At 47.7% G+C, this 20,785-nt stretch overlaps 1 protein-coding gene across 1 annotated transcript; it reads left to right on the top strand.

The window, feature by feature from the left end:
* Positions 1-13,991: 13,991 nt before the first annotated feature.
* LOC120038844 (zinc finger protein 436-like) lies at positions 13,992-19,113 on the top strand. Its single transcript, XM_038984432.1, has 3 exons — positions 13,992-14,050; positions 16,441-16,484; positions 18,431-19,113. Exons 1-3 carry the CDS (start codon positions 13,992-13,994, stop codon positions 18,949-18,951), a joined length of 624 nt encoding a protein of 207 aa, XP_038840360.1. The 3' UTR covers positions 18,952-19,113.
* The last annotated feature ends 1,672 nt before the right edge of the window (positions 19,114-20,785 follow it).

Here is a 20,785-nt window from a genome sequence, read left to right as displayed (position 1 = left end):
GGTTATAACGGTTATAGCGGTTTGAATACCAGAGTAGAACAGGAAAACATCTGAAAGATCAGTTGATGTGTCCTTGAGCAATGGCTGACCCTGTAACACAACACCTATCATACTACTATGTCTGACCCTGTAAAACAACACCTATCATACTACTATGGCTGACCCTGTAACACAACACATTACACTGTACCCATCATACTACTATGTCTGACCCTGTAAAACAACACCTATCATACTACTATGACTGACCCTGTAACACAACACCTATCATACTACTATGGCTGACCCTGTAACACAACACCTATCATACTACTATGACTGACCCTGTAACACAACACCTATCATACTACTATGGCTGACCCTGTAAAACAACACCTATCATACTACTATGGCTGACCCTGTAACACAACACATTACACTGCACCTATCATACTACTATGTCTGACCCTGTAAAACAACACCTATCATACTACTATGTCTGACCCTGTAAAACAACACCTATCATACTACAATGGCTGACCCTGTAATACAACACCTATCATACTACAATGGCTGACCCTGTAACACAACACCTATCATACTACTGTGACTGACCCTGTAAAACAACACCTATCATACTACTATGGCTGACCCTGTAAAACAACACCTATCATACTACTATGGCTGACCCTGTAACACAACACCTATCATACTACTATGACTGACCCTGTAACACAACACATATCATATTACTATGACTGACCCTGTAAAACAACACCTATCATACTACTATGACTGACCCTGTAAAACAACACCTATCATACTACTATGGCTGACCCTGTACAACAACACCTATCATACTACTATGACTGACCCTGTAAAACAACACCTATCATACTACTATGGCTGACCCTGTAAAACAACACCTATCATACTACTATGGCTGACCCTGTAAAACAACACCTATCATACTACTATGGCTGACCCTGTAAAACAACACCTATCATACTACTATGACTGACCCTGTAAAACAACACCTATCATACTACTATGTCTGATCCTGTAAAACAACACATGACACTGCACCTATCATACTACAATGGCTGACCCTGTAATACAACACATTACACTGCACCTATCATACTACTATGACTGATCCTGTAACACAACACATTAAACTGCACCACCATACTACTATGACTGACCCTGTAAAACAACACATTTCACTGCACCTGTCATACTACTATGGCTGACCCTGTAACACAACACCTATCATACTACTATGAATGACCCTGTAACACAACACATTACACTGCACCTATCATACTACTATGGCTGACCCTGTAAAACAACACCTATCATACTACTATGACTGACCCTGTAAAACAACACCTATCATACTACTATGGCTGACCCTGTAAAACAACACCTATCATACTACTATGACTGACCCTGTAAAACAACACCTATCATACTACTATGGCTGACCCTGTAAAACAACAGATTACACTGCACCTATCATACTACTATGGCTGACCCTGTAAAACAACACCTATCATACTACTATGACTGACCCTGTAAAACAACACCTATCATACTACTATGACTGACCCTGTAAAACAACACATTTCACTGCACCTATATGGTGTTGTTGTATATTATTAGCAGATGTCCAAAGGAAAGCATGTGTTGATTGATTAGTGCAGATTTGTAATGAGTATGAATTTAAAGCATAACACCAGACTGCATACAAAGAGGAGCGGCACGCAAGGTATTCTAATCTCATTGAAAATGGCGGGGGAGGGGGGGACCCCAGAATAATCATTTCTGTTTGTAAAGAAATTAGTTCAACCACCACATTCACATTGACAAACCCCAACTTCTGTCTCTGAAATGGTCCATAATATGAGGTCAACTACCCTGTCCCCCTCGGACCCTGTTCCCACAGGCCTCCATCTTCTCAGTCCATAATATGAGGTCAACTACCCTGCCCCCTCGGACCCTGTTCCCACAGGCCTCCATCTTCTCAGTCCAACTGGAGTGGTACAGTAAGGATGTGACCGTTGACCAAGTTGGAAGAAGCTGAACTCCCAGGAGTAACATTGGGAGGGTCAGTTATCACGGTCAAGTCATGTTGACAGAGTTGTTGTGAACTCCCAGGAGTAACATTGGGAGGGTCAGTTATCACGGTCAAGTCATATTGACAGAGTTGTTGTGAACTCCCAGGAGTAACATTGGGAGGGTCAGTTATCACGGTCAAGTCATGTTGACAGAGTTGTTGTGAACTCCCAGGAGTAACATTGGGAGGGTCAGTTATCACGGTCAAGTCATATTGACAGAGTTGTTGTGAACTCCCAGGAGTAACATTGGGAGGGTCAGTTATCACGGTCAAGTCATATTGACAGAGTTGTTGTGAACTCCCAGGAGTAACATTGGGAGGGTCAGTTATCACGGTCAAGTCATATTGACAGAGTTGTTGTGAACTCCCAGGAGTAACATTGGGAGGGTCAGTTATCACGGTCAAGTCATATTGACAGAGTTGTTGTGAACTCCCAGGAGTAACATTGGGAGGGTCAGTTATCACGGTCAAGTCATGTTGACAGAGTTGTTGTGAACTCCCAGGAGTAACATTGGGAGGGTCAGTTATCACGGTCAAGTCATATTGACAGTGTTGTTGTGAAGATGGGGCAGAGGTATGTCTGTTATAATAAAAATATATGTTCTGCGTTTTTTGGACACACAAAAAAACAATCATCTGTAATTGTTGTTCAGGCTGTGGTCTTGTCCTGTCTTGATTACTGTCTGGTAATAGGATGAGGTGCAGCAAAGAAAGATCTAACAAAGCTAGGCTGTAGGCTGTAGGCTCTAGGCTGTGGTCTTGTCCTGTCTTGATTACTGTCTGGTAATAGGGTGAGGTGCAGCAAAGAAAGATCTAGCAAAGCTAGGCTGTTGGCTGTAGACTGTAGGCTGTGGGCTGTAGACTGTAGGCTGTAGGCTGTAGGCTGTAGGTTGTAGGCTCTAGCCTGTAGGCTGTAGGCTGTAGGCTGTAGACTGTAGGCTGTAGGCTGTAGGCTGTAGACTGTAGACTGTAGGCTGTTGGCTGTAGCCTGTAGCCTGTAGGCTGTAGGCTGTAGCCTGTAGGCTGTAGGCTGTAGGTTGTAGGCTGTAGGCTGTAGGCTGTAGGCTGTAGACTGTAGGCTGTAGGCTGTAGGCTGTAGGCTGTAGGCTGTAGACTGTAGGCTGTAGGTTGTAGGCTGTAGCCTGTAGACTGTAGGCTGTAGACTGTAGGCTGTAGGCTGTAGGCTGTAGGCTGTAGGCTGTAGACTCTAGGCTGTAGACTGTAGGCTGTAGACTCTAGGCTGTAGACTGTAGGCTGTAGGCTGTAGGCTGTAGACTCTAGGCTGTAGGCTGTAGACTCTAGGCTGTAGCCTGTTGGCTGTAGGCTGTAGACTCTAGGCCAGACATGGGCAAACTACGGCCCGCGGGCCACATACGGCCCGTTAGGCTTTTTAATCCGGCCCGCCGAACTTGTCCAAATTATAGTAAAAACCTCCTTTTTTTCCCCTTTCCCTGCAATGCCCACGTTTCCCCAATAGATGGCGCACTCAAAACACATTGACCGTTGTTGGAGTGGCGCGTATTTCTCTTTATTTCACTTTAATTTTCACTTCGTTTCACGTCACCATTAAGCCCTTCTGTGAAAATGAGCGGACCAAAGAGAAGGAAAGTGGACAGCGAATGCCGAGTGTTTAATAAGGAGTGGACAAACTCGTCCGTGGCGAGTTTGTAGAGCGCGCGGTCAGGACAATCCATCCATGATTTTGCGGAGTTTAACACAAGTAGATATTATTGAGCTTGAGTATTTCGTTGTGTAATAATATGTTTTGAATGTTGAAAGTGATTCCATTTTTCAATAAATGTTGATTTCTTTAACTTTGCACCTTCGATTGAAACTTATTAAAAACAGACGCAATCTTGATAAATCACAGTGCGTATGTTATTTTAATCTATTTACATTTCCTCATCCCGGTATCTGCGAAATAGTATGTAAATGCCATATCTTGCATATTCCTTGAGACAAATTTATTAACTGATAAGGGCTATTTTTCACATTTGAAAGACAGTTAATAAATTGGGTTGTAGTGTTCTTACTGTGCTATGAGGTTTGCACACACTACATTTAATGCTTTAGTATATCCGGCCCAAACACTCCCTCCAAATGCTCCTGGCCCGGCCCCTCTGTCAAATTTTAGAACCCATTGTGGCCCGCGAGTCAAAAAGTTTGCCCACCCCTGCTCTAGGCTGTAGACTGTAGGCTGTAGACTCTAGGCTGTAGACTGTAGGCTGTAGACTGTAGGCTGTAGACTCTAGGCTGTAGGCTGTAGGCTGTAGACTCTAGCCTGTAGGCTGTAGGCTGTAGACTGTAGGCTGTAGGCTGTTGGCTGTAGGCTGTAGGCTGTAGGCTGTAGCCTGTTGGCTGTAGGCTGTAGGCTGTAGGCTGTAGCCTGTAGGATGTAGGCTGTAGCCTGTTGGCTGTAGGCTGTAGGCTGTAGACTCTAGGCTGTAGCCTGTTGGCTGTAGGCTGTAGGCTGTAGACTGTAGGCTGTAGGCTGTAGGCTGTAGACTCTAGGCTGTAGCCTGTTGGCTGTAGGCTGTAGGCTGTAGGCTGTAGGCTGTAGACTCTAGCCTGTAGGCTGTAGGCTGTAGGCTGTAGGCTGTAGGCTGTAGGCTGTAGACTGTAGACTGTAAACTGTAAACTGTAGACTGTAGCCTGTAGACTGTAGACTGTAGGCTGTAGGCTGTAGGCTATTGGCTGTTGGCTGTAGGCTGTAGCCTGTAGCCTGTAGCCTGTAGGCTGTTGGCTGTAGGCTGTAGCCTGTTGGCTGTAGCCTGTTGGCTGTAGGCTGTAGGCTGTAGCCTGTAGGCTGTAGGCTGTAGGCTGTAGGCTGTAGACTGTAGCCTGTTGGCTGTAGCCTGTAGACTGTAGGCTGTAGCCTGTAGACTGTAGACTGTAGCCTGTAGACTGTAGACTGTAGCCTGTTGGCTGTAGCCTGTAGGCTGTAGCCTGTTGGCTGTAGGCTGTAGGCTGTAAGCTGTAGGCTGCTGGCTGTAGGCTTTTAGGCTGTAGGCTGTTGGCTGTTGGCTGTAGGCTGTAGACTGTAGCCTGTAGACTGTAGACTGTAGCCTGTTGGCTGTAGCCTGTAGGCTGTAGCCTGTTGGCTGTATCCTGTAGACTGTAGGCTGTCGGCTGTAGCCTGTAGATGGGCTGTGTACAGGTGCAATGATCGGTAAACTGTCACAAACCTGTCACAAATCATTGTCGTCTGTCCGTGTCATGTTGTCCTCTCAGCACTGGGAGGAATATGATATGTCGTCCTCTCAGCACTGGGAGGAATATGAGAAGTTGTCCTCTCAGCACTGGGAGGAATATGAGAAGTGGTCCTCTCAGCACTGGGAGGAATATGAGGTGTTGTCCTCTCAGCACTGGGAGGAATATGAGATGTCGTCCTCTCAGCACTGGGAGGAATATGAGAAGTTGTCCTTTCAGCACTGCTCAATATGAGAAGTTGTCCTCTCAGCACTGGGAGGAATATGAGAAGTTGTCCTCTCAGCACTGGGAGGAATATGAGAAGTTGTCCTCTCAGCACTGGGAGGAATAGGAGATGTTGTCCTCTCAGCACTGGGAGGAATATGAGATGTTGTCCTCTCAGCACTGGGAGGAATATGAGATGTTGTCCTCTCAGCACTGGGAGGAATAGGAGGTGTTGTCCTCTCAGCACTGAGAGGAATATGAGGTGTTGTCCTCTCAGCACTGGGAGGAATATAAGATGTTGTCCTCTCAGCACTGGGAGGAATATGAGAAGTTGTCCTCTCAGCACTGGGAGGAAGTGCCGGAGTGCAAGATGAACCGGCCTTAAAGCTCCAGTAAGTTATTTATTTATTTTTTATTTATTGAATATTCGAAACATACAATATACTTGCAATGAAGCCGCTCAATAACTACATCCCACCAGTCATCCAACAGATTCCTATTCAGAGCGACACACAGAAGCATCCAGGGCCAATGCCCTGCTCAAGGGCATGTTGACCGATCTACCACCAGGCCAAAAAACGTGAACCCGAACCCTCCAAGATCCCCCCACAGTTCCCCAATAGCTGTCTTTCAAACAATCGAGACCACTCCCACAGTCCCTACAGGTAGAGAAAAAAATACAATGAATTCCATTCCCCCAAGAACCCCCCGATGCACCAACAACCAAGAGGATGAACTAAAGAGACAAAAGGAAAAGAAAGAAGAAAACAGCAAACAACAATGCAAAAATAAAATCTAACTAAATAATACATTTAAAACAAAGGACATCAAGAACAACTAAAATCATAACAGCAATGCCAACTATATATGTTTGTGTGCATGTCTGGCACTATTACATGTATGTGTGTGTTCTTGTATGTGTTAATTTGAATGAGAGTGTGTGTATATGCATGTGTACCAACACCTGCACGGCATCAGCCTCAGGCAAACCGACATTAGTTGTTAAAACACTGCCACTTAGTGTCATTCAAATGTACTTTTGGTACAGCATGGACTGCAGCAGCTAGGTGGAGCCCAATGGTACAGCATGGACTGCAGCAGCTAGGTGGAGCCCAATGGTACAGCATGGACTGCAGCGGCTAGGTGGAGCCCAATGGTACAGCATGGACTGCAGCAGCTAGGTGGAGCCCAATGGTACAGCATGGACTGCAGCGGCTAGGTGGACTCCAATGGTACAGCATGGACTGCAGCGGCTAGGTGGACTCCAATGGTACAGCATGGACTGCAGCAGCTAGGTGGAGCCCAATGGTACAGCATGGACTGCAGCAGCTAGGTGGAGCCCAATGGTACAGCATGGACTGCAGCGGCTAGGTGGACTCCAATGGTACAGCATGGACTGCAGCGGTTAGGTGGACTCCAATGGTACAGCATGGACTGCAGCGGCTAGGTGGACTCCAATGGTACAGCATGGACTGCAGCGGCTAGGTGGAGCCCAATGGTACAGCATGGACTGCAGCGGCTAGGTGGAGCCCAATGATACAGCATGGACTGCAGCGGCTAGGTGGACTCCAATGGTACAGCATGGACTGCAGCAGCTAGGTGGAGCCCAATGGTACAGCATGGACTGCAGCAGCTAGGTGGAGCCCAATGGTACAGCATGGACTGCAGCAGCTAGGTGGACTCCAATGGTACAGCATGGACTGCAGCGGCTAGGTGGAGCCCAATGGTACAGCACGGACTGCAGCAGCTAGGTGGAGCCCAATGGTACAGCATGGACTGCAGCAGCTAGGTGGACTCCAATGGTACAGCATGGACTGCAGCGGCTAGGTGGACTCCAATGGTACAGCATGGACTGCAGCAGCTAGGTGGAGCCCAATGGTACAGCATGGACTGCAGCAGCTAGGTGGAGCCCAATGGTACAGCATGGACTGCAGCAGCTAGGTGGAGCCCAATGGTACAGCATGGACTGCAGCGGCTAGGTGGACTCCAATGGTACAGCATGGACTGCAGCGGCTAGGTGGACTCCAATGGTACAGCATGGACTGCAGCGGCCAGGTGGAGCCCAATGATACAGCATGGACTGCAGCAGCTAGGTGGAGCCCAATGGTACAGCACGGACTGCAGCAGCTAGGTGGACTCCAATGGTACAGCATGGACTGCAGCAGCTAGGTGGAGCCCAATGGTACAGCATGGACTGCAGCAGCTAGGTGGAGCCCAATGGTACAGCATGGACTGCAGCGGCTAGGTGGACTCCAATGGTACAGCATGGACTGCAGCGGCTAGGTGGACTCCAATGGTACAGCATGGACTGCAGCGGCTAGGTGGAGCCCAATGGTACAGCACGGACTGCAGCAGCTAGGTGGACTCCAATGGTACAGCATGGACTGCAGCAGCTAGGTGGAGCCCAATGGTACAGCATGGACTGCAGCAGCTAGGTGGAGCCCAATGGTACAGCATGGACTGCAGCGGCTAGGTGGACTCCAATGGTACAGCATGGACTGCAGCGGCTAGGTGGACTCCAATGGTACAGCATGGACTGCAGCGGCTAGGTGGAGCCCAATGGTACAGCATGGACTGCAGCAGCTAGGTGGACTCCAATGGTACAGCATGGACTGCAGCAGCTAGGTGGAGCCCAATGGTACAGCATGGACTGCAGCAGCTAGGTGGAGCCCAATGGTACAGCATGGACTGCAGCAGCTAGGTGGAGCCCAATGATACAGCATGGACTGCAGCAGCTAGGTGGACTCCAATGGTACAGCATGAACTGCAGCAGCTAGGTGGACTCCAATGGTACAGCATGGACTGCAGCAGCTAGGTGGACTCCAATGGTACAGCATGGACTGCAGCAGCTAGGTGGAGCCCAATGGTACAGCATGGACTGCAGCGGCTAGGTGGAGCCCAATGGTACAGCATGGACTGCAGCAGCTAGGTGGAGCCCAATGGTACAGCATGGACTGCAGCGGCTAGGTGGAGCCCAATGGTACAGCATGGACTGCAGCGGCCAGGTGGAGCCCAATGGTACAGCATGGACTGCAGCAGCTAGGTGGAGCACGATGATACAGCATGGACTGCAGCGGCCAGGTGGAGCCCAATGGTACAGCATGGACTGCAGCGGCCAGGTGGAGCCCAATGGCACAGCATGGACTGCAGCGGCTAGGTGGACTCCAATGGTACAGCATGGACTGCAGCGGCTAGGTGGAGCCCAATGATACAGCATGGACTGCAGCAGCTAGGTGGAGCCCAATGGTACAGCATGGACTGCAGCGGCTAGGTGGACTCCAATGGTACAGCATGGACTGCAGCGGCTAGGTGGACTCCAATGGTACAGCATGGACTGCAGCGGCTAGGTGGACTCCAATGGTACAGCATGGACTGCAGCGGCTAGGTGGACTCCAATGGTACAGCATGGACTGCAGCAGCTAGGTGGAGCCCAATGGTACAGCATGGACTGCAGCAGCTAGGTGGAGCCCAATGGTACAGCATGGACTGCAGCAGCTAGGTGGACTCCAATGGTACAGCATGAACTGCAGCAGCTAGGTGGACTCCAATGGTACAGCATGGACTGCAGCGGCTAGGTGGACTCCAATGGTACAGCATGGACTGCAGCGGCTAGGTGGACTCCAATGGTACAGCATGGACTGCAGCAGCTAGGTGGAGCCCAATGGTACAGCATGGACTGCAGCGGCTAGGTGGACTCCAATGGTACAGCATGGACTGCAGCGGCTAGGTGGACTCCAATGGTACAGCATGGACTGCAGCGGCCAGGTGGAGCCCAATGGTACAGCATGGACTGCAGCAGCTAGGTGGACTCCAATGGTACAGCATGGACTGCAGCGGCTAGGTGGACTCCAATGGTACAGCATGGACTGCAGCGGCCAGGTGGAGCCCAATGGTACAGCATGGACTGCAGCAGCTAGGTGGAGCCCAATGGTACAGCATGGACTGCAGCGGCTAGGTGGAGCCCAATGATACAGCATGGACTGCAGCTTGAATGTTGAAAGGCAATTTGTAAACGATACCACTCTTTTCTGGAGAAAGTGTTGCTCGCATGATTTGAGTGTGCAGTGTTGGGTACAGAGAGCTCTTTCCCAAGTTCATTGATAGTCCGTCCCACCCTGCACCATATTAGCCCATCGTCTAAGAAGCTCAGGACCCTGACTCCTGCTCGGAGAAGGGGGGGGCGGGGGGGCTAGCGCTTCGCTTAACAAGGCAGATGTCAGGTATTTCCTGTGCGCCGGTAGAATGGGAATACGGTGAATCAATAGTTCTGTTGTACTGACTGAAGGACGGTTTTGATTGGCTAGTGTTGTGGTGCAGAGGGTTCTCTGTAGTGTTGTGGTACAGAGGGGTTCTCTGTAGTGTTGTGGTGCAGAGGGTTCTCTGTAGTGTTGTGGTGCAGAGGGGTTCTCTGTAGTGCTGTGGTGCAAAGGGTTCTCTGTAGTGTTGTGGTGCAGAGGGTTCTCTGTAGTGTTGTGGTGCAGAGGGTTCTCTGTAGTGTTGGGGTGCAGAGGGTTCTCTGTAATTGCTGTGGTGCAGAGGGTTCTCTGTAGTGTTGTGGTGCAGAGGGTTCTCTGTAGTGTTGTGGTGCAGAGGGTTCTCTGTAGTGTTGTGGTGCAGAGGGTTCTCTGTAGTGTTGGGGTGCAGAGGGTTCTCTGTAATTGCTGTGGTGCAGAGGGTTCTCTGTAGTGTTGTGGTGCAGAGGGTTCTCTGTAGTGTTGTGGTGCAGAGGGTTCTCTGTAGTGTTGTGGTGCAGAGGGTTCTCTATAGTGTTGTGGTGCAGAGGGTTCTCTGTAGTGTTGTGGTGCAGAGGGTTCTCTGTAGTGTTGTGGTGTAGAGGGTTCTCCGTAGTGCTGTGGTGCAGAGGGGTTCTCTGTAGTGTTGTGGTGCAGAGGGTTCTCTGTAGTGTTGTGGTGCAGAGGGTTCTCTGTAGTGTTGTGGTGCAGAGGGTTCTCTGTAGTGTTGTGGTGTAGAGGGTTCTCCGTAGTGCTGTGGTGCAGAGGGGTTCTCTGTAGTGTTGTGGTGCAGAGGGTTCTCTGTAGTTTTGTGGTGCAGAGGGGTTCTCTGTAGTGTTGTGGTGCAGAGGGTTCTCTGTAGTTTTGTGGTGCAGAGGGTTCTCTGTAGTGTTGTGGTGCAGAGGGGTTCTCTGTAGTTTTGTGGTGCAGAGGGGTTCTCTGTAGTGTTGTGGTGCAGAGGGTTCTCTGTAGTGTTGTGGTGCAGAGGGGTTCTCTGTAGTGTTGTGGTGCAGAGGGTTCTCTGTAGTGTTGTGGTGCAGAGGGGTTCTCTGTAGTGTTGTGGTGCAGAGGGGTTCTCTGTAGTGTTGTGGTGTAGAGGGGTTCTCTGTAGTGTTGTGGTGCAGAGGGTTCTCTGTAGTGCTGTGGTGCAGAGGGGTTCTCTGTAGTGTTGTGGTGTAGAGGGGTTCTCTGTAGTGTTGTGGTGCAGAGGGTTCTCTGTAGTGCTGTGGTGCAGAGGGTTCTCTGTAGTGTTGTGGTACAGAGGGTTCTCTGTAGTGTTGTGGTGCAGAGGGGTTCTCTGTAGTGTTGTGGTGCAGAGGGGTTCTCTGTAGTGTTGTGGTGCAGAGGGGTTCTCTGTAGTGTTGTGGTGCAGAGGGGTTCTCTGTAGTGTTGTGGTGCAGAGGGTTCTCTGTAGTGCTGTGGTGCAGAGGGGTTCTCTGTAGTGTTGGGGTGCAGAGGGTTCTCTGTAATTGCTGTGGTGCAGAGGGTTCTCTGTAGTGTTGTGGTGCAGAGGGTTCTCTGTAGTGTTGTGGTGCAGAGGGTTCTCTGTAGTGTTGTGGTGCAGAGGGTTCTCTGTAGTGTTGGGGTGCAGAGGGTTCTCTGTAATTGCTGTGGTGCAGAGGGTTCTCTGTAGTGTTGTGGTGCAGAGGGTTCTCTGTAGTGTTGTGGTGCAGAGGGTTCTCTGTAGTGTTGTGGTGCAGAGGGTTCTCTATAGTGTTGTGGTGCAGAGGGTTCTCTGTAGTGTTGTGGTGCAGAGGGTTCTCTGTAGTGTTGTGGTGTAGAGGGTTCTCCGTAGTGCTGTGGTGCAGAGGGGTTCTCTGTAGTGTTGTGGTGCAGAGGGTTCTCTGTAGTGTTGTGGTGCAGAGGGTTCTCTGTAGTGTTGTGGTGCAGAGGGTTCTCCGTAGTGTTGTGGTGTAGAGGGTTCTCCGTAGTGCTGTGGTGCAGAGGGGTTCTCTGTAGTGTTGTGGTGCAGAGGGTTCTCTGTAGTTTTGTGGTGCAGAGGGGTTCTCTGTAGTGTTGTGGTGCAGAGGGTTCTCTGTAGTTTTGTGGTGCAGAGGGTTCTCTGTAGTGTTGTGGTGCAGAGGGGTTCTCTGTAGTTTTGTGGTGCAGAGGGGTTCTCTGTAGTGTTGTGGTGCAGAGGGTTCTCTGTAGTGTTGTGGTGCAGAGGGGTTCTCTGTAGTGTTGTGGTGCAGAGGGTTCTCTGTAGTGTTGTGGTGCAGAGGGGTTCTCTGTAGTGTTGTGGTGCAGAGGGGTTCTCTGTAGTGTTGTGGTGTAGAGGGGTTCTCTGTAGTGTTGTGGTGCAGAGGGTTCTCTGTAGTGCTGTGGTGCAGAGGGGTTCTCTGTAGTGTTGTGGTGTAGAGGGGTTCTCTGTAGTGTTGTGGTGCAGAGGGTTCTCTGTAGTGCTGTGGTGCAGAGGGTTCTCTGTAGTGTTGTGGTACAGAGGGTTCTCTGTAGTGTTGTGGTGCAGAGGGGTTCTCTGTAGTGTTGTGGTGCAGAGGGGTTCTCTGTAGTGTTGTGGTGCAGAGGGGTTCTCTGTAGTGTTGTGGTGCAGAGGGGTTCTCTGTAGTGTTGTGGTGCAGAGGGTTCTCTGTAGTGCTGTGGTGCAGAGGGGTTCTCTGTAGTGTTGTGGTGCAGAGGGGTTCTCTGTAGTGCTGTGGTGCAGAGGGGTTCTCTGTAGTGTTGTGGTGTAGAGGGTTCTCTGTAGTGTTGTGGTGCAGAGGGGTTCTCTGTAGTGTTGTGGTGCAGAGGGTTCTCTGTAGTGTTGTGGTGCAGAGGGGTTCTCTGTAGTGTTGTGGTGCAGAGGGGTTCTCTGTAGTGTTGTGGTGCAGAGGGTTCTCTGTAGTGCTGTGGTGCAGAGGGTTCTCTGTAGTGTTGTGGTGCAGAGGGTTCTCTGTAGTGCTGTGGTGCAGAGGGTTCTCTGTAGTGTTGTGGTGTAGAGGGTTCTCTGTAGTGTTGTGGTGCAGAGGGTTCTCTGTAGTGTTGTGGTGTAGAGGGGTTCTCTGTAGTGTTGTGGTGCAGAGGGGTTCTCTGTAGTGCTGTGGTGCAGAGGGTTCTCTGTAGTGTTGTGGTGTAGAGGGGTTCTCTGTAGTGTTGTGGTGCAGAGGGGTTCTCTGTAGTGTTGTGGTGCAGAGGGTTCTCTGTAGTTTTGTGGTGCAGAGGGGTTCTCTGTAGTGTTGTGGTGCAGAGGGTTCTCTGTAGTGTTGTGGTGCAGAGGGGTTCTCTGTAGTGTTGTGGTACAGAGGGGTTCTCTGTAGTGCTGTGGTGCAGAGGGGTTCTCTGTAGTGTTGTGGTGCAGAAGGTTCTCTGTAGTGCTGTGGTGCAGAGGGTTCTCTGTAGTGTTGTGGTGCAGAGGGGTTCTCTGTAGTGTTGTGGTGCAGAGGGTTCTCTGTAGTGTTGTGGTGTAGAGGGGTTCTCTGTAGTGCTGTGGTGCAGAGGGTTCTCTGTAATTGTTGTGGTGTAGAGGGTTCTCTGTAGTGTTGTGGTGCAGAGGGTTCTCTGTAGTGTTGTGGTGCAGAGGGTTCTCTGTAGTGTTGTGGTGTAGAGGGGTTCTCTATAGTGTTGTGGTGCAGAGGGTTCTCTGTAGTATTGTGGTGCAGAGGGGTTCTCTGTAGTGTTGTGGTGCAGAGGGTTCTCTGTAGTGTTGTGGTGCAGAGGGGTTCTCTGTAGTGTTGTGGTGCAGAGGGGTTCTCTGTAGTGTTGTGGTGTAGAGGGGTTCTCTGTAGTGTTGTGGTGCAGAGGGGTTCTCTGTAGTGTTGTGGTGCAGAGGGGTTCTCTGTAGTGTTGTGGTGCAGAGGGTTCTCTGTAGTGTTGTGGTGTAGAGGGTTCTCTGTAGTGGTGTGGTGCAGAGGGGTTTTCTGTAGTGTTGTGGTGTAGAGGGGTTCTCTGTAGTGTTGTGGTGCAGAGGGTTCTCTGTAGTGTTGTGGTGTAGAGGGGTTCTCTGTAGTGTTGTGGTGCAGAGGGTTCTCTGTAGTGTTGTGGTGTAGAGGGGTTCTCTATAGTGTTGGGGTGCAGAGGGGTTCTCTGTAGTGTTGTGGTGCAGAGGGTTCTCTGTAGTGTTGTGGTGCAGAGGGGTTCTCTGTAGTGTTGTGGTGCAGAGGGGTTCTCTGTAGTGTTGTGGTGCAGAGGGTTCTCTATAGTGTTGTGGTGCAGAGGGTTCTCTATAGTGTTGTGGTGCAGAGGGGTTCTCTATAGTGTTGTGGTGCAATGGGGAGGTGGCCTCCATATGGTGTGCCTCTGCCTCTTGGGCGATGCTGCTCTCCACCTCTTCGGTAGGACTGAGAGTGTTTGTTCCTCCACTCATGAGCAGGTGCAGCATGAGTCTGGGTTTCTTGGCATCCCAGTTGTGGCCCTAAAGTCTTCGAAAGTCAAGTGAACAAACAGATCACCGACCATTTCGAATCCCACCGTACCTTCTCCACCATGCAGTCTGGTTTCCGAGCTGGTCACGGGTGCACCTCAGCCACGCCAAGGTCCTAAACGATATCATAACCACCATCAATAAAAGACAGTACTGTTCAGCCGTCTTCATCGACCTGGCCAAGGCTTTCGACTCTGTCAATCATCTTATTCTCATCGGCAGACTCAACAGCCTTGGTTTCTCTAATGACTGCCTCGCCTGGTTCACTAACTACTTATCAGATAGAGTTCAGTGTGTCAATCGGGGGGCCTGTTGTCCGGACCTCTGGCAGTCTCTATGAGGGTGCCACAGTGTTCAATTCTCGAGCTGACTCCTTTTCTCTGAATATATCAACGATGTTGCTCTAGCTGCTGGGGATTCTCTGATCCACCTCTACGCAGACGACACCATTCTGTATACATCTGGCCCTTCTTTGGACACTGTGTTAACAAACCTCCAAACGAGCTTCAACACCATACAACACTCCTTCCGTGGCCTCCGACTGCTCTTAAATGCTAGTAAAACTAAATGCATGCTCTTCAACCGATTGTTGTTCGCACCCGCCCGCCCGACTAGCATCACTACTCTTGGCAGTTCTGACTTAGGTATTTGTAGTTGTCCACATATTCTAAGTGTCTGGCTAGACTGTAAACTCTCCTTCCAGACTCACATTAAGCATCTCCAATCCAAAATTAAATCTAGAATCAACTTCCTATTTCGCAAAACAAAGCCTCCTTTAACTCATGCTGCTAAACATACCCTCGTAAAACTGACCATCCTACCGATCCTTGAGTTTGGCGATGTCATTTACAAAATAGCCTCCAACACTCTACTCAGCAAATTGGATGTAGTCTATCACAGTGCTATCTGTTTTGTCACCAAAACCCCATATACTACCCACCGCTGCGACCTGTACACTCTGGTTGGCTGGTCCTCGCTACATATTCGTCGCCAAACCCACTGGCTCCAGGTCATCTATAAGCCTTTGCTAGGTAAAGCCCCGCCTTATCTCAGCTCACTGGTCACCATAGCAACACCCACCCGTAGCACGCGCTCCAGCAGGCATATTTCACTGGTCATCCCCAAAGCCAACACCTCCTTTGGCCGCCTTTTGGAGACTTATATCTCCCTCACTAACTTTAAGCGTCAGCTGTCAGAGCAGCTTACCGATCGCTGCAGCTGTACACATCCCATCTGTAAATAGCCCATCCAACCAACTGCCTCATCCTATATTTGTTTTTGTTTTTCTGCTCTTTTGCACACCAGTATTTCTACTTGCACATCCTCATCTGCACATCTATCACTCCAGTGTAAATTGCTAAATTGTAATTACTTCGCCACTAATGGCCTATTTATTGCTTTACCTCCTTACTCCATTTGCACACACTGTATGCAGATTTTTCTATTGTGTTATTGACTGTACGTTTGTTTATCCCATGTGTAACTCTGTGTTGTTTTTTGTCGCACTGCTTTGCTTTATCTTGGCCAGGTCGCAGTTGTAAATGAGAACTTGATCTCAACTGGCCTACCTGGTGAAAATAAAACAAAAAATAAACAACAGTTACATTTTCACCTTCTAGGTCCTCAATCTAAACTTCCTGAGCAGCATTAACACGTCCAATTTGAATGAGATCTGCTGATTATTCCAGCAGTGGGGCGTATTCCTTGTTAAATGTAAGATTAAATAAATCAAATAACTGCGGTATATCCACTCCAGTCAGCAGATGGCGATGTGTTTTTTTCCAGGCCATGCTGCCAGTGTGACGTGTAATCTAGTGGATGGGACGCTTTTTCATCAACAACAGCGAGTCAGTCACTTCAGTAGCATGATAGGCGACATAGCCTAAACGTTCAAGCTTTTTAGACTATTTCAGTGCGTATTTGCCTATGTGTTTTAAACATACTTCCGTTTTATAGCTAGTTGCCACATTTATTTTCATATTTACATTGTTAGTCAGGCAGATGCCTTAAATTTGCCTAGCGCTAGGCTAGTCGCTAATGCTAACTAGCTACCTAACATCCCCGACCATGAGTTCACTATTCTACTCTCCTCCTGCTAAAGAAGAGGTCTGCTGGACGGAGAAAGAGGATGTGTGGCTGAACATTGTCTTGAAAGAGGAGAAGGAAGAAGAGGATGTTACAATAAAACAAGAAGTAGAGGATGAGGCTGTTACCCTGAAAGAAGAAGAGAAAGACACGTTCAGAGTTAAAGAGGAGGAGGGTGTTACAGTAAAAGAAGAGGAGGATGCCGTTTTTGGAGTGAAGGAGGGAGAGATGACTGTCACATTGAAAGAGAAGGAAGAACAAGAACAGGAGGAGGAGACAGGAGATCTGATTAAGACCAGTAAGTACTGTCTTAAAAACAGGAGCACAAACTATTGATGAACTGATGCGTGGTTTTAAAGCAGCGTTCTACTGAATGTTGATGCTTGAATGTGTTATTATTTAATGGAGGAATTGATAACTACACTGTAAGATGTGTAAACCACCAAAGAGCGGGTCACCAACAAAACCTTAACAATGGATTAGCAAATTCACAACTTTAATGTCACTCAGAATTGACAAACAAGATATAAATGACAGGGGATGTGTGTTGCTATAGTAACCACGGGGAGTGGTGTGTGTTGCTATAGTAACCCGTGGGGGAAGTGAACACCCAGACAGTGGACATCTTTGAAAACAAAACCAGGAAGCTACTTCATCGTTACCCAGAAAGGATTTGATGTTGAGATTAAAAACGGCTGCATTGGCCCTTTAATGTAAGATACATACGGCTTCTTATGTGTTTTATTTATCCAACATAACTACCTTACCGTGAATGATTTCAATTAGAATAGTCAACAAGAAACAATAATAATATTAACTACGACTACATACACCCTTCTAGCTAGCTGACCACCGATTTTCATTGCAATTCATGTAAGTTAAGTCAGGTTTTAGTTAAGTCAGGTTTTAGTTAAGTTAGGTTTTAGTCAAGTTAGGTTGTAGTCAAGTTAGGTTGTAGTTAAGTTAGGTTTTATTTAAGTTAGGTTTTAGTTAAGTTAGGTTGTAGTCAAGTTAGGTTGTAGTCAAGTTAGGTTGTAGTCAAGTTAGGTTGTAGTCAAGTTAGGTTGTAGTCAAGTTAGGTTGTAGTCAAGTTAGGTTGTAGTCAAGTTAGGTTGTAGTCAAGTTAGGTTGTAGTTAAGTTAGGTTTTGAGAGTTTTCAAAAGAGTAATATGTACACATTTTGTGCGACATTCTGTATATTGTAAAATTCGACTGCGTGACACATTTCATTTCATATCCAACTTTTAACCTCTGAAATATAGCTAATGGGTTTGCTAATGTTGCTAGTTTAATGTAGTTGCTAAATGTTGATTGAACTGCTTAGTAACCAAAAAGGAAAGAAATTGTGAGTGTTAGATAATACATATCACGAAAACAGATGAATGTTGTCAAGCTATAGTTAGATAATAGAGCTCAGCCTATAAACATGACATTATCTATTATTATAGAGCTCTGTTCAGCCTATAAACATGACATTATCTATTATTACAGAGCTCTGCTCAGCCTATAAACATGACATTATCTATTATTATAGAGCTCTGCTCAGCATATAAACATGACATTATCTATTATTAGAGCTCTGTTCAGCCTTTAAACATGACATTATCTATTATTATAGAGCTCTGCTCAGCCTATAAACATGACATTATCTATTATTATAGAACTCTGCTCAGCATATAAACATGACATTATCTATTATTACAGAGCTCTGCTCAGCCTATAAACATGACATTATCTATTATTATAGAGCTCTGCTCAGCATATAAACATGACATTATCTATTATTACAGAGCTCTGCTCAGCCTATAAACATGATATTATCTATTATTATAGAGCTCTGCTCAGCCTGTAACCATGACATTATCTATTATTATAGAGCTCTTATTATGACATCATGACATTCCCTGAGAAATTAGATTTGGAGCTCTACATCATTTACATCATTTGTTTTTAAATCTCAGAATGGTGAATGGGAGTGTGTTAAGATCTACTAAATTTACTACATTTAAGATTTACTAAATGACTAGATTGACTGTGTGATATTAGGTTGCTTCTTGTGTAAATTTTTTCCGTCTGGATTTTAATCCTGTAATGTTATTTTTAATGATGTAATGTTGTGAAGACTGACCTCGGGTTATTGAGGGATCTAGTCTGGATTAAACCACATAGGAAAGCAGTTTTATTATGTGGAGATTTCATTCAGGTCTCTCTTTAGTATTAAACAAATGACTCTGTCTTTGGCAGGAGAGAGACCAGACTCTCACTCTGACAGCAGAAAGAGTCCTTCAGAGGAACCAGACACAGAGACGCCCAAACCAGCGAGACGACACCACTGCTCCTACTGTGGAAATAGTTTTACCCGATTACTACACCTGAAAGCACATGAGAGAATACATACAGGAGAAAAGCCCTTCCACTGTTCCCAGTGTGAAAAGAGTTTTAGGTGGTTAACGAGTCTGAAAAAGCATGAGAGGGGACACACACAAGAAAAGCTCTACCAATGCTCCCTGTGTGGAAAGAGTTTTACCAAGTTAGGGGGTCTGACTAGGCATGAGAGGACACACACAGGAGGGGATAAGACCTACCACTGCTCCCAGTGTGGAAAGAGATTTAACCGGTTAAGGCATCTGAATAAGCATGAAAGAATACATACACAGGAGGAGAAGACCTACCACTGCTCTCATTGTGAGAAGACATTTTCCCAGTCAGAGGACCTGAAAGCACATGAGAGAATAGAGAGACTGTGTTCTGACTTGTGTTTTTGACTGAGAATTTGTGTTTCTGTTGTTTTGTTTCTTGTGTCAGAACCTAAAGCCACACCTGTGTCGTTGTGGTTGTTGTCAGTGACTCTGTTTCTTTAAGGGATCAGCTTAATATTGAGGAAAGAATGTTGCTTCCATCAATGTAATTGTCTGCATCATTTCCAATCCCCCATATATTTTTGGGGGAAATATATACACTGCTCAAAAAAATAAAGGGAACACTAAAATAACACATCCTAGATCTGAATGAATGAAATATTCTTATTAAATACTTTTTTCTTTACATAGTTGAATGTGCTGACAACAAAATCACACAAAAATTATCAATGGAAATCAAATGTATCAACCCATGGAGGTCTGGATTTGGAGTCACACTCAAAATTAAAGTGGAAAACCACACTACAGGCTGATCCAACTTTGATGTAATGTCCTTAAAACAAGTCAAAATGAGGCTCAGTAGTGTGTGTGGCCTCCACGTGCCTGTATGACCTCCCTACAACGCCTGGGCATGCTCCTGATGAGGTGGCGGATGGTCTCCTGAGGGATCTCCTCCCAGACCTGGACTAAAGCATCCGCCAACTCCTGGACAGTCTGTGTTGCAACGTGGCGTTGGTGGATGGAGCGAGACATGATGTCCCAGATGTGCTCAATTGGATTCAGGTCTGGGGAACGGGCGGGCCCGTCCATAGCATCAATGCCTTCCTCTTGCAGGAACTGCTGACACACTCCAGCCACATGAGGTCTAGCATTGTCTTGAATTAGGAGGAACCCAGGGTCAACCGCACCAGCATATGGTCTCACAAGGGGTCTGAGGATCTCATCTCGGTACCTAATGGCAGTCAGGCTACCTCTGGCGAGCACATGGAGGGCTGTGCGGCCCCCCAAAGAAATGCCACCCCACACCATGATTGACCCACCGCCAAACCGGTCATGCTGGAGGATGTTGCAGGCAGCAGAACGTTCTCCACGGCGTCTCCAGACTCTGTCACGTCTGTCACGTGCTCAGTGTGAACCTGCTTTCATCTGTGAAGAGCACAGGGCGCCAGTGGCGTATTTGCCAATCTTGGTGTTCTCTGGCAAATGCCAAACGTCCTTTATGGTTTTGTGCTGTAAGCACAACCCCCACCTGTGGACGTCGGGCCCTCATACCACCCTCATGGAGTCTGTTTCTGACCGTTTGAGCAGACACATGCACATTTGTGGCCTGCTGGAGGTCATTTTGCAGGGCTCTGGCAGTGCTCCTCCTGCTCCTCCTTGCACAAAGGCGGAGGTAGCGGTCCTGCTGCTGGGTTGTTGCCCTCCTACGGCCTCCTCCACGTCTCCTGATGTACTGGCCTGTCTCCTGGTAGCGCCTCCATGCTCTGGACACTACGCTGACAGACACAGCAAACCTCCTCCATCCTGGATGAGCTGCACTACCTGAGCCACTTGCGTGGGTTGTAGACTCCGTCTCATGCTACCACTAGAGTGAAAGTACCGCCAGCATTCAAAAGTGACCAAAACATCAGCCAGGAAGCATGGGAACTGAGAAGTGGTCTGTGGTCACCACCTGCAGAACCACTCCTTTATTGGGGGTGTCTTGCTAATTGCCTATAATTTCCACCTGTTGTCTATTCCATTTGCACAACAGCATGTGAAATTTATTGTCAATCAGTGTTGGACAGTTTGATTTCACAGAAGTGTGATTGACTTGGAGTTACATTGTGTTGTTTAAGTGTTCCCTTTATTTTTTTGAGCAGTGTATATCTCCCATTTCCATGTGTTTTTTAGTTGTGTTAGTTTCAACATCACGTACATCCTGATTTCCCCCCCCTAATCGATATCAGTAATTTATACA

The sequence above is a fragment of the Salvelinus namaycush genome, unplaced genomic scaffold, assembly GCF_016432855.1.
Source record: "Salvelinus namaycush isolate Seneca unplaced genomic scaffold, SaNama_1.0 Scaffold24, whole genome shotgun sequence".
In the NCBI taxonomy this organism is placed as follows: domain Eukaryota; kingdom Metazoa; phylum Chordata; class Actinopteri; order Salmoniformes; family Salmonidae; genus Salvelinus; species Salvelinus namaycush.
The sequence above is the reverse complement of the archived record's forward strand: the minus strand, read 5'-3'. Positions and strand labels throughout refer to the sequence as shown.